At 42.2% G+C, this 13449-nt stretch overlaps 1 protein-coding gene across 2 annotated transcripts in view; it reads left to right on the forward strand.

Moving 5' to 3' along the window:
* The first annotated feature begins 7176 nt into the window (after positions 1 to 7176).
* ELMOD1 (ELMO domain containing 1) overlaps positions 7177 to 13449 on the forward strand; it is a 38207-nt gene continuing 31934 nt past the window's right edge. For both annotated transcript variants that reach the window (XM_075548746.1, XM_075548747.1), the window contains exon 1: positions 7177 to 7193. In XM_075548746.1, coding sequence (XP_075404861.1) covers positions 7177 to 7193 — 17 coding nt within the window. The remainder of the gene's footprint in view (positions 7194 to 13449) is intronic.

Genomic DNA, 13449 nt, shown 5'->3' on the forward strand with positions numbered 1-13449 from the left:
TGGAATATTCAGTATGCTTCACTAGCCCTGTAATTCACATGTATGCGTCCTTCTCCGCTCCTCCTTTCTGCTCCTCCTTGTCTAGCCTTTACATGTATTTGAGGCCACTGGAAATATCATGGCCTGGATCAGGAGCACTCTACTCTTCAAACTGGTAACTTTGCTTGTTAGCACTTTATATATAGACTGCTCATAAAAGAAACAATTACACTTGTGAGTCAGATGCTCCATAGAAAAATCAACCATGGGAGATTAAAAGGGCAACCTTTGCCCCAAACTAAAGTTTAGAGGGCAAGAAGGGTCAGGGAAGCCTGGCAAATGTGAATAGGGAACCAGGGTAGAAGTGGAAAGAGCAGTGACGCATCGTGGAGCTTGCAGCCAATGTCACAGAACAGTGTGTGTGCACTGTTGATTGGAGAACTGCTTTGCTTCGTAATCTTTCACTTAGAGCACAGTAAAATGCCCAAGAACAAAGAAAAGAAAAATACTGTGCTGGGTATAAAAAAATGTCTAGTGGGAAGAAGTAACTTTAGTGAGCACCACTCATGGAAAACAATTCAAAGAACTTTGTTTTATTGGGGACTCATACAACTCTTAGCACAATCCATGTATACATCCATTATGTCAAGCACATTTGTACATTTGTTGCCCTGATCATTCTCAAAAAATTTGCTTTCTACTTTAGCCTTTGGTATCTGCTCCTCATTTTCCCCCTCCGTCCCAGCCCCCCTCCATCATGAACCTTTAATAATTTATAAATTATTATTATTTTGTCATGTCTTACACTGTCCAACGTCTCCTTTCACCCACTTTTCTGTTGCCCACCCCCCAGGGAGTGGGTTATATGTAGATCCTTGTAATCAGTTCCTCCTTTCTAGCCCACCTTCCCTCCACCCTCCTGGTATCACCACTCTTACCACTAGTTTGAAGGGTTCATCTGTCCTGGATTTCCTGTGTTTCCAGTTCCCACATGTACCAGGATACATCCTCTGGTCTAGCCAGATTTTTAAGGTAGAATTGGGATCATGATAGTGGGGGGAAGAAGCATTTAAGAACTAGAGGAAAGTTGTATGTTTCGTTGTTGCTACCCTGACTGGCTCATCTTCTCCCTGCAACCCTTCTGTAAGGGGATATCCAGTTGTCTACACATGGGCTTTGGGTCCCCACTCCTCAGTGCCCTTCATTCTTTTTTTTTCTTTTTTGTGTGTTTTTTTTTCTTTTTTTTTATTTTAACAATTTATTGGGGCTGATACAATTCTTTTCACAGTTCATACATATACATACATCAATTGTATAAAGCACATCTGTACAGTCTTTGCCCTAATCATTTTTTTCTCTTTTCTTCTTTTACATTTTATTAGGGACTCAAACAACTCTCACCACAATCCATACATATACATACATCAATTGTATAAAGCACATCCATACATTCCCTGCCCCAATCATTCTCAAGGCATTTGCTCTCCACTTAAGCCCCTTGCATCAGTTCCTCTTTTTCACCCTCCCTCCCTCCCCATTCCCCCCTCCCTCATATGCCCTTGGTAATTTATACCTCGTTATTTTGTCATATCTTGCCCTATCCGGAGTCTCCCTTCCCCCCTTCTCTGCTGTCCCTCTCCCAGGGAAGAGGTCACATGTGGATCCTTGTAATCAGTTCCCCCTTTCCAACCCACTCACCCTCCACTCTCCCAGCATCGTCCCTCACACCTTTGGTCCTGAAGGTATCATCCACCCTGGATTCCCTGTACCTCCAACCCTCATATGTACCAGTGTACAGCCTCTGTCCTATCCAGCTCTGCAAGGTAGAATTCGGATCATGGTAGTTGGGGGGAGGAAGCATCCAGGATCTGGGGGAAAGCTGTGTTCTTCATCGATACTACCTCACACCCTAATTAACCCATCTCCTCTCCTAAGCCCCTCTATGAGGGGATCTCCATTGGCCGACACTTGGGCCTTGGGTCTCCACTCTGCACTTCCCCCTTCATTTAATATGATATATATATATACATATATACACATACATATATACATATACACATATATACACATACATACACACACTTATATCTTTTTTTTTTTTGCATGATGCCTTATACCTGGTCCCTTGGGCACCTCGTGATCGCACTGGCCGGTGTGCTTCTTCCATGTGGGCTTATTTGCTTCTGAGCTAGATGGCCGCTTGTTCACCTTCAAGCCTTTAAAACCCCAGACACTATCTCTTTTGATAGCCGAGTGCCCTTCATTCTTAATGATATGCTTTTTTTTCTTTTGATGCCTGCTACCCAATCCCTTCAACACTTTGTGATCACACAGGCTGGTGTGCTTCTTCCATGTGGGCTTTGTTGCTTCTCAGCTAGATGCCACTTGTTGATCTTCAAGCCTTTTAAGATTCCAGATGCTATAACTTTTGATAGCCGGGCACCATCAACTTTCTTCACCACATTTGCTTATGCGCCCTCTTTGTCTTCAGCGATCATGTCGGGAAGGTGAACATCATGAAATGCCAGTTTAATAGAACAAAATATTCTTGCACCGAGGGAATACTTGATTGGAGGTCAAATATCCACCTGCTACCTTAACACTAAACCTATAAATATATGCACATGAATCAATTCCCCATCATCATATATAAATATATTTGCATGTGCACCTGTCTGTATTTAGACCTCTATAAATGCCCTTTGCCTCCTAGTTCTTTCCTCTATTTCCGAAGGACATTCTTATTATTAGTGGCTCAGAAGCGTCTTGTGCTGCTCACTAGGATTTCACACAGATTGCCTTTTTTTGTTTTTTAATGGAAATGAGACATTGACAAGTGTGTTTCCGCCCCAAACAGACTAGATTTTAAAATAAAGCAACCAGTAATTCCTTTTGTTTCTAGAACAATGTTAGAGGAGTTCTCCCATGAATACGCAGCAAGCAATGAATTAGAAAGCATTTGCACAGGCTGTTTTCTACCACCCAAAGCCATTTTTGGTGTTTCATCTTTGGGGACAGATTCTTAGCACTAATTGTTACTGTTATCGCTCTTTCCTGGGTGGGGACAGATGATTAGAACAAATGGTTCCTTCCCTTCCCGTCCCTTTTTCTATCCAGTCGGTAAGTCCAATTGATTCTCTTTCTGAATAAGTTTCACCTCTATTCACTGTCTCGATTACCACTGTCATTTTCCTTGTTCAGGGTACAGCAACTTACCAGAATCTAGATTTACAGCTTCTGAAGTGGTTCTTCACTTGACCAAATGATTTCGTACTCTCGAGGACAAAACAACAAAAGTAACAAAATACTAATGGTGACTTGTTGTGAGTTGCCATTGGACCCATTTAGACTCAGTGATGCCGTGAGTAACACACATTTAATGCATATTAAAGAAGCAAGCAAATTGAAATCCCGTTGCCTTCGGGTGGATGCTTAGTGTTAGCGGCCCTCTAGGACAGAGTAGAACTACCTGATTGGATTTCCAAGGCTGTAATCTGTACGAAAGCAGATCGTCACCTCTGTCTCCCATTGCATGGCTGATGGGTTAGAACTCCTACCTTTCTGTTGGCAGCTGAGTGAATGCTTAACCACTGGACCGCGAGGGCTCCTCCCAGGCCTATTGCACACCAGGAATGATGCCAAACACTGCGTGCTTCAGTCAGTCTCCTGAGAACAGCCTACGCTCTACAAGGGATGTGTGCACTCTCCACTCTGGAGAGGTGGTTCACTCGGCTACCAAAACCCAAAACCTGACTCAATGCCATTGAGTCGATGCTGACTCATAGTGACCCAATAGGACAGGGTAAAATGTCCCTGTGGATTTCTGACACTGTTTACAGGAAGAGAAAAGCCCCGTGGAGCGACTGGTGGTTTCAAACTGCCAACCTTGGGGATCCCAGCCCAGGTGTAATAATTGCTATGCCACCATTGCTTTATCCTGACACTGTTGTCTTTGCCTCGGTGGTTATAACAACCTTCTGAACAGTATCCCTACCTCTAATCGCACCTCAAGCCAATGTATTCTCTACTCTTCAATCAGTATGTATTTTAAAAACAGAAATCTGATCATATCACACCTTGGTTTGAAAACATTCAGTCACTCATTTTCCATAGGGTGAAGTTTAAATTGCTCACCTAACCTTTCATTATCTGCCCCTTAATGCTTTACCACCTTCATCTCTTCACATTATTTTCACCTGCCCCGCTCACAAGGCACCACACAAAGTCATCTTGAGCATTACCTCTGTCAATGCATATTGCCCTTCCTTTAGCTTCTAAGACTTTGCATGCCTTATTCTCTTCATCTAGAGAAAGTCCATAGTCCCCTCCCTCCGCCCCCTCCGTGTCTGGGATCGATTTCTCGAGTACTCATCATCTCAGCACCCATCTTTTGCTTGTAGTAGTATGTTTAAGTACCTGCTAGTTTCTCTGTATCATCTTCCTTCCTCTCCTCCCTCAACCTGTTTCTGGAAACCTGTTTCTGGAGTTTGGGACCATGGCCCCTTTGTTCCCCTAGTAATCTGGAGCCTAGTAGGCACTAACATATTGATAAACTTCTCACTTGTAGAATAATTTTAGATTTATAGAAAAGCTACACAGAGAGTTCCCCATAGATGTTTCCTCTGTTGTTAACATCTCACATTAATAGGACACATTTGTCATAATGAATAAACCACTACTGATACATTCTTATCGAGGCCCATACTTTACTCACATTTCCTTAGTTTTGCCTAATGTGCTTTTTTCTGTTTTCAGATCCCATTCAGGATACGACATCATCTTGTTATCATAGCTTTTTAGTCTCCTCGGTCTCTGCTTGTTTATCACAACCTAAGTAAGTGTTGTTGTGTGGTGATCAGTAGAATATTTATCAGTTCAAGTTTCATTTAGAGTCTTATTAGACTGGGGTCATAAATTCTGGGGAGAAGGACCATTCTCATTGTAGCATATCAAGGGTACATAATATTTAACATGATTTGTCACTTAACCTTCATCACCTGCTTGCTATGTTTCTCTATAGCTGTTACTCCTTTACCCCTTTCCATATGCACTCTTGTAAAAGAAGTCATGTCCTGTGTACACTTAAGGGGTGGACAGTTATGTTCTACCTCCTTGAAGGTAGAGTTGTTGTGCCCTCGAGTCCATTTCGACTCAGAGTGACCCCAGGTGACAGCGTAACACTGCTCTGATGGTTTTCTACCTTGTGATCTTTATGAGATCCGAACACCAGGTCTTTCTCCCATAGAGGTGCTAGGTGGATTCAAACCACTAACCTTTTGGTTAGGAGCAAGTGATTAACCAGGGTTATCTACTTAGGTATTAGGAGTATCTACTTAAATTATTTGGGATTCTTTTGCATATGAGATTTATATCCCCCCAATTTTAATGTAATTAGTCATTTATTTATATCAGCATGGGTTTATGGATATTTATTTCATACTATGGATTATAATCTGAGCTCTTGTGGTGTAGTGGTTACTCATTGAGCAACTAACCACAAGGTCAGCAGTTTGAACCCACTCGCAGCCACTCCGAGAGAGAAAGACTTGGTTTTCTCAGCCCATAAAGAGTTATAGTCTTGGAAACCCACAGGGACAATTCTGCTCTGCTTTTAATGTCTCTGTGAGTCAGAGTTGACTGCTGGCAGTGAGGGTTATTATCTAATACTACTTTATTGCGTTACCCAAAGTGTTTCCGTTTCAACCACGGAGAGCTTTCAGCTATCCAGATACCATCTCCACTTGATTTCTTTTTTTGAGCAATTCCTTGTTTGCTGAGGCTACAAGACACTCCAGGTTCATCTTGTATGGTCCTTGTCCCAGACCTAGAATTAGCAATTCCTCCAAAGAGTCATGGCTTCTTCCAATGGATAATGGCATTAGAAACCAAGATCTGAAATAAATAAATAAATAAACTAAGATCTGGGTGCTTGGTCAGCATTAATATTTCTTTCTTTATTTTTGTTTTTAATCATTTTATTGGGGGCTAACATGAACATTTCTAAGTAAAAATGGGAATTCATTTCTAAAATCGTAAAAAATACAAAGAATAGTACATATTTCCACTAGCAAAAAGGATCATTTATTATTCCTTTATTTTGCTTCAGAGCTATATGAAGAAATTAATCACCTACAAAGTCGAAAGCCATTTTCCCTTCTCCAATTCTAAACATCTCGCTCCCTTGCCAGAAGGAACCACAAACCTAAATTTGGCATGTAAACTTCCTTTTTGTGTTTTGTTCTCCAAGCATGCATGGAATATTGACAAGAACAAATAGGTATTAACTGAAGGGCTGGCTTGTCTTTGGGCTGCGTCCCTAGCACTCCTTGGCTGTTCTGGTGTGCAGACGCCTCTCCTCCCTCAGCCATTTGTCTGTACACAGCCATTTGTCTGTGCATCGCTGTTGCAGCTCCTGATCCATTTGCCTCTTCTATTGTGAGGGAACTTCTCGAAGCGCTGCCTTCTCTGCCTCATCCCAACTTGCTGTTGTGTAGATAGCTCCGGGGTCCGTACCAGAAAAAAGAAAGCCATTAACCAGATACTGTAGTCCTCGTGGAAGCAAGCTAAAATGGAAAAAATGCAGATATGAAGCTTTCGTCTCTCTTCACAGGACATTAAGGGGGGTGCGGGTGGGCAGGCATGCTATTAATTTCTTTGGAGTGCTTTGCTCTGTAGCTTGAAGACATTATTGGTTATTTTTAGTGAATTTTGAAGTGTGCTTCTGGAAGGCTGAGGTGGCCAGAATCCCGTCTACCAACTAACTGGGAATCCGGATGGTTAAGTTCATGTGGGGGTTGCTGCTGCTGTTTTCCCTTGTCAACGACTCTTCCCTCGGAGACAGGAAAAAGAGTCCAAATAGAGGAAAACTTATCAATGAAGAGCTTGCTCGTAAAATGAATGATTTCTCCGGCAAGTGACTGAAAGTGAAAACCTAATTGCATAAATTATGAAATGAAAGGGGACAGCTAGAGTCTTCATCCATTGGACTGTGTTGCTTTGTTGGCCGTTCCGCTAACGCCCACTCGGCGTCTAGCACGTTATCCCCTCAGTGAGCAGAAATTGGGTTTGTGATTTCCCACTCTCTCATTAGTAAACATATCTGACTTCTCCTCACAGCTAACACTTGGACAACGCCTAATCCGGAGTAGTTCCTTGCGAAGGCTTCTGCAGAGCACCTGGACAGTCAAAGCAGGCACCATGAAGCACTTCCTGAGGTAGGTTCACCTGGACCAGAGAAAGCTCCTTCCCATGAGGAAGAGGGTTTTCTTTTCACATGTGAGTCTTTGGCCAGGTGTCCTAACAGCCTGGTCCTTTGGTAAAGAATAGTTGGCTCAGGAGAGGCTTCTGCTAGCTCAGCATGCACGTTGGTGCCAGGAGAGGCCACCTGGAGACTTCCGTAGAGCACGGGCACAAACCACGGGCCAGGGAGCCCTGGGGACCACCTCGAGGCTGTGTATTTCTAAACAGATGTTGCCAGCTTACTCCTCTGATGGCCGGAGTAATTAGCAGTCAAGGACTCAATACAACTTGCATAGAACAATTTTCCTAAAATAAGTCATTTAAAGTATTGAGATTTCGGTCAACTGGCCCATCCATACAAGCAGTTCAGAAGGTTGTTTTGGCTATGGGATATGTTGTAAACGTGTGCTCTTCCTGCCTGGGGTTAGCGCCGAACACTGAGTCCATTAAAATTCCTTGGAAGTGGGGCTGCACGAAGTCCCAGAGATGTCGGTGTGATTTGATTTGATTTTGTCTGCCATTAGACTGTACCTTTCATGAGAATTATTTCCCAAAATGCCCCCTGCCATATTCATCGCATATTAATGTAATGCTCATAGACATTTCATGTTATGTTAGAATGTGACAAATGCTATCAGACTGGTCCTGAGTGTGAGAAAATAAAGTATCTTTCCCAGCAGGCTAGGGTTCTTTGCCTCAAGTTGGCAGCTTGCCTCTATTAGCCCTCCTTGCACCTTGCTCTGGCTTGTTTTCTCTAAGCAGATCACCAATACGCTTGCTTCTTCTAGGAATGGTTTCGATCCTCCAACAGCTGCTGTTTCTAGGATTTTCTTCTCTTCTCCCTTAGTTGTGGTTCCAGCGTGCTTTCGGCAGCAGCCAGACCTGCTGGTGTGGGGCTCACTGTGCTTTGGGGTGTCTGCTGGTGCTTTTCGTGTTGTGAAACCTCTCAGGGGTCACAATGAAGCCGCTTGCAGACGTTAGCATGCACATTACTATACAGAGTAGTCCTCAGCCCCTTGATCTCAGCTGTGTAAAAAGATAGCATTTGAAAAATCACCAGGATGTATGCCTGTCAAGTATTTGACCTGCTGTTTTTTGTTGCTATGGTTTCCATCTGTTTACACGTTCATGAAAGAAATTGGTCTTTATGAATCCTCCCTGAACGTGTAAATGTGTTGTCTTTTAACTATACAATCAGGTTAATAGAAAGCTTTAGTTTGAGCTAGAGCATAGCGGCCAGGAGCTTCCTTTGTAGAAGGAGGGAAGGGCTGTGAAGGGAGCTGAGCACCAAGCCCCGCACAACTGAATTCCTTTCTCATTTTAGAACTATGTGAACGGCCTTTAACCCGGCCATTTTAGGAGGACGACCAGCAATTATTTGGTCATTTCGATTGTGAACTTGAATCGGTACAGCCTCGTATTTTGTAGCAATTATACTATTTTCACATGATTTTTCATTCGATGCTTCAGAGCTTGCACAGTGAAAATCTCTCACTGTAATCCCACACAGACCAGGGCCAAGGAGAGGGGAATCAGCACCTTCCCCTCAGTGAGGTGCTCAGATTATGTTTGTCAAACTTGGCATATGTACCTTGTCAATATTCCCTAGTGCTGGTTATTTACATAGGACTGAATTTAGGATGGCAGATTACGCGTGAAGAAAGAAACACGGGGATTTTCCCTCACAATTGATTTTGTAGTAACAAAAGGAAGCTCAATTATTATCTCTGTACCCTGTGAGTTGAGTGTTATTGTTGGCTTTTGGCTTTGCTTTTAATGAAGATATATATATATATATATATATATATATATATATATATATATATATATGTGTGTGTGTGTGTGTGTGTGTGTGTATGTATACATAGATGCATGCATGGACAAATTATATGACTACATTCATAGAAATTGGAAGGCTAACGTGGGTAGGAAGGAGCACTCCTGCATTAAAAGCTCCAGGCATTTAGGGTTCCTTTTAGACCCTGCCCACCATTTCCATGGATGTCAGACAATGTTGGCAGTCATTACTCTGGAACCAATGACAAGGCTATGTAAGCGTTGCCTGAATAAATTGGGTGTTAATTCCTGGGTTTGGTAATTATAAGATAAAGAAGGAGGTGTTGGTTTTCAGCGAAAAGAATTCCACATTATTCAAAAGCCCCAGATTAATCCGAGGTGTTCTAAAATGGAATACTCTATTCACGGCCCCAGAAGAAATTAGGGTAATCACAAACCAGGAAGAGATTTTAAAAATCCATATTTAAAGTATAAGATGCCTGTACTCTGTTCTTTCCAGCCCCCTCTTTGTTACCTCCATCAGATTTGGTGATGGCACAAGCCTGGAAGAAATGGGAACATAGTTGATGTTTGTTTAGAAAAATTACACGAGGCATTAGAAATAAATGCAATGGGATTACTATACCCACCAGAAAACCATGTTTTCATTTGAAACTAGACGTATGCTCTTGGCTTGCTGAGAAGAAAACAAGGATAAAATTAAGTGGCTTAGAAGCTGTGTCCCTGTGTGACTAAAAAAGGAGAGTCACTTTGTGGGTCCGAAACAGACTTTGAAGCCATAGAAGTGGAAAAAATGTTTAATGTTTAATACTATTAGATAAATAAAGGCTTATAATGAACAGGAGTGACACAAAGCATATAAACATACATATACCTATACACATATAGGTATATGTATATATTATATATTTCAACTGCATTAAATATATATAATGCAGTTGAAATATATAATACACATATACTTAACATAAATATATTTAACATAATATATATTTAACATAAATATATATTTGATGTAAATATATATTTAAATACATACATATATATTTAATGTAAACACATAGGACCCCTACTGGAACTGTGGGCTAGGCATTGGACTTGTGACCACAAGATCGATTGTTCAACCCCACTAATGACTCCTTGAGAGAAAAATGAGGCTGTCTGTTCCCATAAAGATTCAGTCTTGGAAACCCTATATGGGATCAACTAGGAGTCAGGATCAATTCAATTGCAGTGGGTTGAGTTTGGCACGTGACACACACGCTATGTACATGTACAAACAAGCATGTGTCTATACACACATATATTTAAAGCTTATTTATTCCCTGCACTAAACTAGCAAACTAAACAAAAACTACACTAACCTAAGTACTTTTCCAGGCGGTTTTCCACAGGTGGCACTCACTACCTCCTGCCCTGTGCCAGCGAGCCACAGTCAGAGCTCCCACACCTCCTGCCCCTTTGCACCACCCCCACCCCCACCCCACTCCTGCAGGCCCAACTCCTTGGCCACCTCATTGTTTACTAAGCCTTCCAGCAGAGAATACGCAAGGTGAATGGAAGTCGCGGGCACCATGATCATTTAAGCTGATTTGGTTTTCACTCCGGCTCCAACATGAGGGAGCATGCCAGTTTTCCACGTCGTTCTTGCACCCTTTGTAGGATGAGCAAGAGTTGGCTCTGTGCTCCAATTCTAAGGAAAGCCCTTTCTCTCCCAAACACATGGGCGTTTTTCATTTCGAGAATTATTGCACCATTCTTCAACTTGACATTTTTATGGTCATTTCCCTCATTCGACCCTAAGTTCCTTGTGGGCAGGGATGTTGTATGGTTTGCAGTGAAATTAAATTCCTGACTTACGTTGTTTCCTTTTTCCCTGTAAAATCTCCATTTTGTTTTTTGGGTGGTGTTTTTTGTTTGTTTGTCCTTATACTATTCAGCCTGTGTTCTCATTTATTCAGTGAACTACCTTTGTATTATATTTAAAGTTATTAATTTTAAAATTCATTTTAGATATCTGCCCTTTATCTGTGATATATCTAACTCAGCAGGAAGTAAAAATAACAAATTCTCATCATACTGATGATTTTCTCTGACCTCTTGGTTTATTTTTAAATTTTACATTGTTTAGGGCCTTATTTTAAATAGTTGCAGCCTCACTCCTCATCCCTGCAGAAGATTTTGAGCCTAGAAGGGATGTTACATATTCACGAAGCCTTTTGATGACTCTTATTTATATATATATTCAAACTTTGGTTCTTTCAAAGAAATATCTTATTTCCTAATAAAAGTAGTATTTGAGATCACATTTAAATTCTATTCTAATATCAAGGAATAGTATAGTTTCTGCTGCCAGTGATAAATTATTTAAATCGCAAAGCAGTCAATATTATAGAATAAATTTTGCAGTCTGTATTTAAAGATCATGTTTTAAACCAGGGGTGAGAAGTCACTTTTAAATTAAGGTAAACACATGGTTCCTTTTCTTTGAAAGGGTGGGAATGAACTGTTAGTTTATTTGTGAGAGTTTAATGATCCTATAATCAGCTACTGCTCCCTAGGCCCTCAGATAAAATCTCCCTAGAAGGTGAAAATAGTGTCCTTTGCTAGAGCAATAGAATTTGGATTAATACAGATCCAGGATGGGTTGATACCCACCAACCCCTTGATTTCAGAAGACAGTGTGCTCTCGCCAGACCTTCTCTCTCAATGGTGGCCAAGAGCCTAGGATCCCAAGACAGCTGAGCAGGAGTTCTGGGGTCCCTGCCCTCCTTTATTTGAAGGCAGGGTTGGGTGGGAAATAGACTTGATTTTCTAGAAGTGCACAGGTAGCCTTTCTGTGGGGCTTCACATTTGCAGTTCAGGTATCAAACCCTCTTCCAGCTTCTCTTCCTCATGGGAAGACCTCATCAGAGAGCGGGTCTCGTTTCCAAGGCCAAGGAACTGTTGAGAAGTTTTTGCCAGTGGATTGCCATTGTCCCCTCCTTAGGAATGCCATTGGAGCAACAAGAGGAGTAGAACTTCCTTTCAGAAAGTTGAACTGGAAACGCGGACCAGCTTGTTCTTCTTTAGGGTCATTGAGATGGAAACCACTGCCTTTAGGAAGCTGTAGTCTGAGCCAGGTTCTGTGATTGCTTATGTGTATCTCCTGCCTCACCAAGAGTGTACTTCTGATTTGTTACAGGGTTTCTCCAAGCAAGAACTAACTTTCACTAGCACATTCCTCGATCCTGTCCAAAATAAAGCCACTTTTCCTTTATTGTCTAAAAGAAGACGCCAGAGTCACAAATTTAAGATGATGGAGTAGTGTTGCACGACAGGTATCCACACCCCTCGCCCTGCCGCACAGAGGCCGTGATTCCCGGCCCGCTTCTGTCCCCCACCAAGCGCCACGAGGCAGGCAGGAGCTCCCTTCTATTTGGTGGCGGAGGAAAGGATCCATTTTGAATAATTTCCATTGGGTGTCTATTCTGGTTCAAGCTAGAGAATGGATGTTAAATAATAAAGGTGGTCCTAATTGCTGAGTGGAAGACTGGTGCTGTGAACTCCACCCGGAGGGCCATACCCTTCCCTCTGCGGCGCATTCATAAACACCGCTGTAACAGAAAATGCTGGGACTGGAATGCACGCAGCAGCTCTTGTGGCATCTGATTCTCCCAGGGTGTAAGCATTGCGTTCCCCTTGGGAAGCTACAGTTGGCGCCTGTTGGAACACAACCAAGGAGCTGCGATTAACAAGCAGAAACGCACAAACATGGCTGCTTTCAGGGCCCACAGTTAGTGGAAGTGGGAGCTGGCAGTCTATATTTTCTCTTGGTAGTCTTGAGAATGTAATTTTTGCTTCTAGAAAATATCTTTTTCAGTCTTTAGTTGAGATTCTTTCATCAGAACTAAGAAAACCAGGTCTAGGAGGAGCCATATATTTCACCAACTAAAACCAAGCTTACTCCTTTGCCACTTCAGGCAGCGAGAAAATACGGGGCAGAACCATAAATAAGCCTCCTGAATGTAGGGTTCCAGTGGTGGGGAGGGTGGAGCTGTAGTTCTCTTAGAGCAGGAACAGAAGAATGGGGTTCGTGCCTGTGCGCGAGAAAAAGCAGATGACATCTGTCTCACAGGTTCGAGTTGAGGCGCCTGCTCCCTGAGCGTTTGTTCAGGATTGTAAGAAGGTGAAACAAAGGATCTAAAAGGGGGAGAGGGTACCAATGACTTCCCAAAGTCTAAATCCCGATAGGAAATAGATAAATCTTTTCTTTTTTCCCCTTCCTTTCCATTCCTTAACTTCTCTTAACTCAACTGCTGATTTCTTTCAGAGCACTTGAAGATTCATTTCTCCATTTCTTTCTTTTCAGGGTCGGTATACCAAACCAACCGAACATTCTCTAAAAACCTCTAATCATTGCTGTTCTGCTTCCAGCTCTCAGCATTCACTTGA

Source organism: Tenrec ecaudatus, chromosome 4, assembly GCF_050624435.1.
Source record: "Tenrec ecaudatus isolate mTenEca1 chromosome 4, mTenEca1.hap1, whole genome shotgun sequence".
Taxonomy (NCBI): domain Eukaryota; kingdom Metazoa; phylum Chordata; class Mammalia; order Afrosoricida; family Tenrecidae; genus Tenrec; species Tenrec ecaudatus.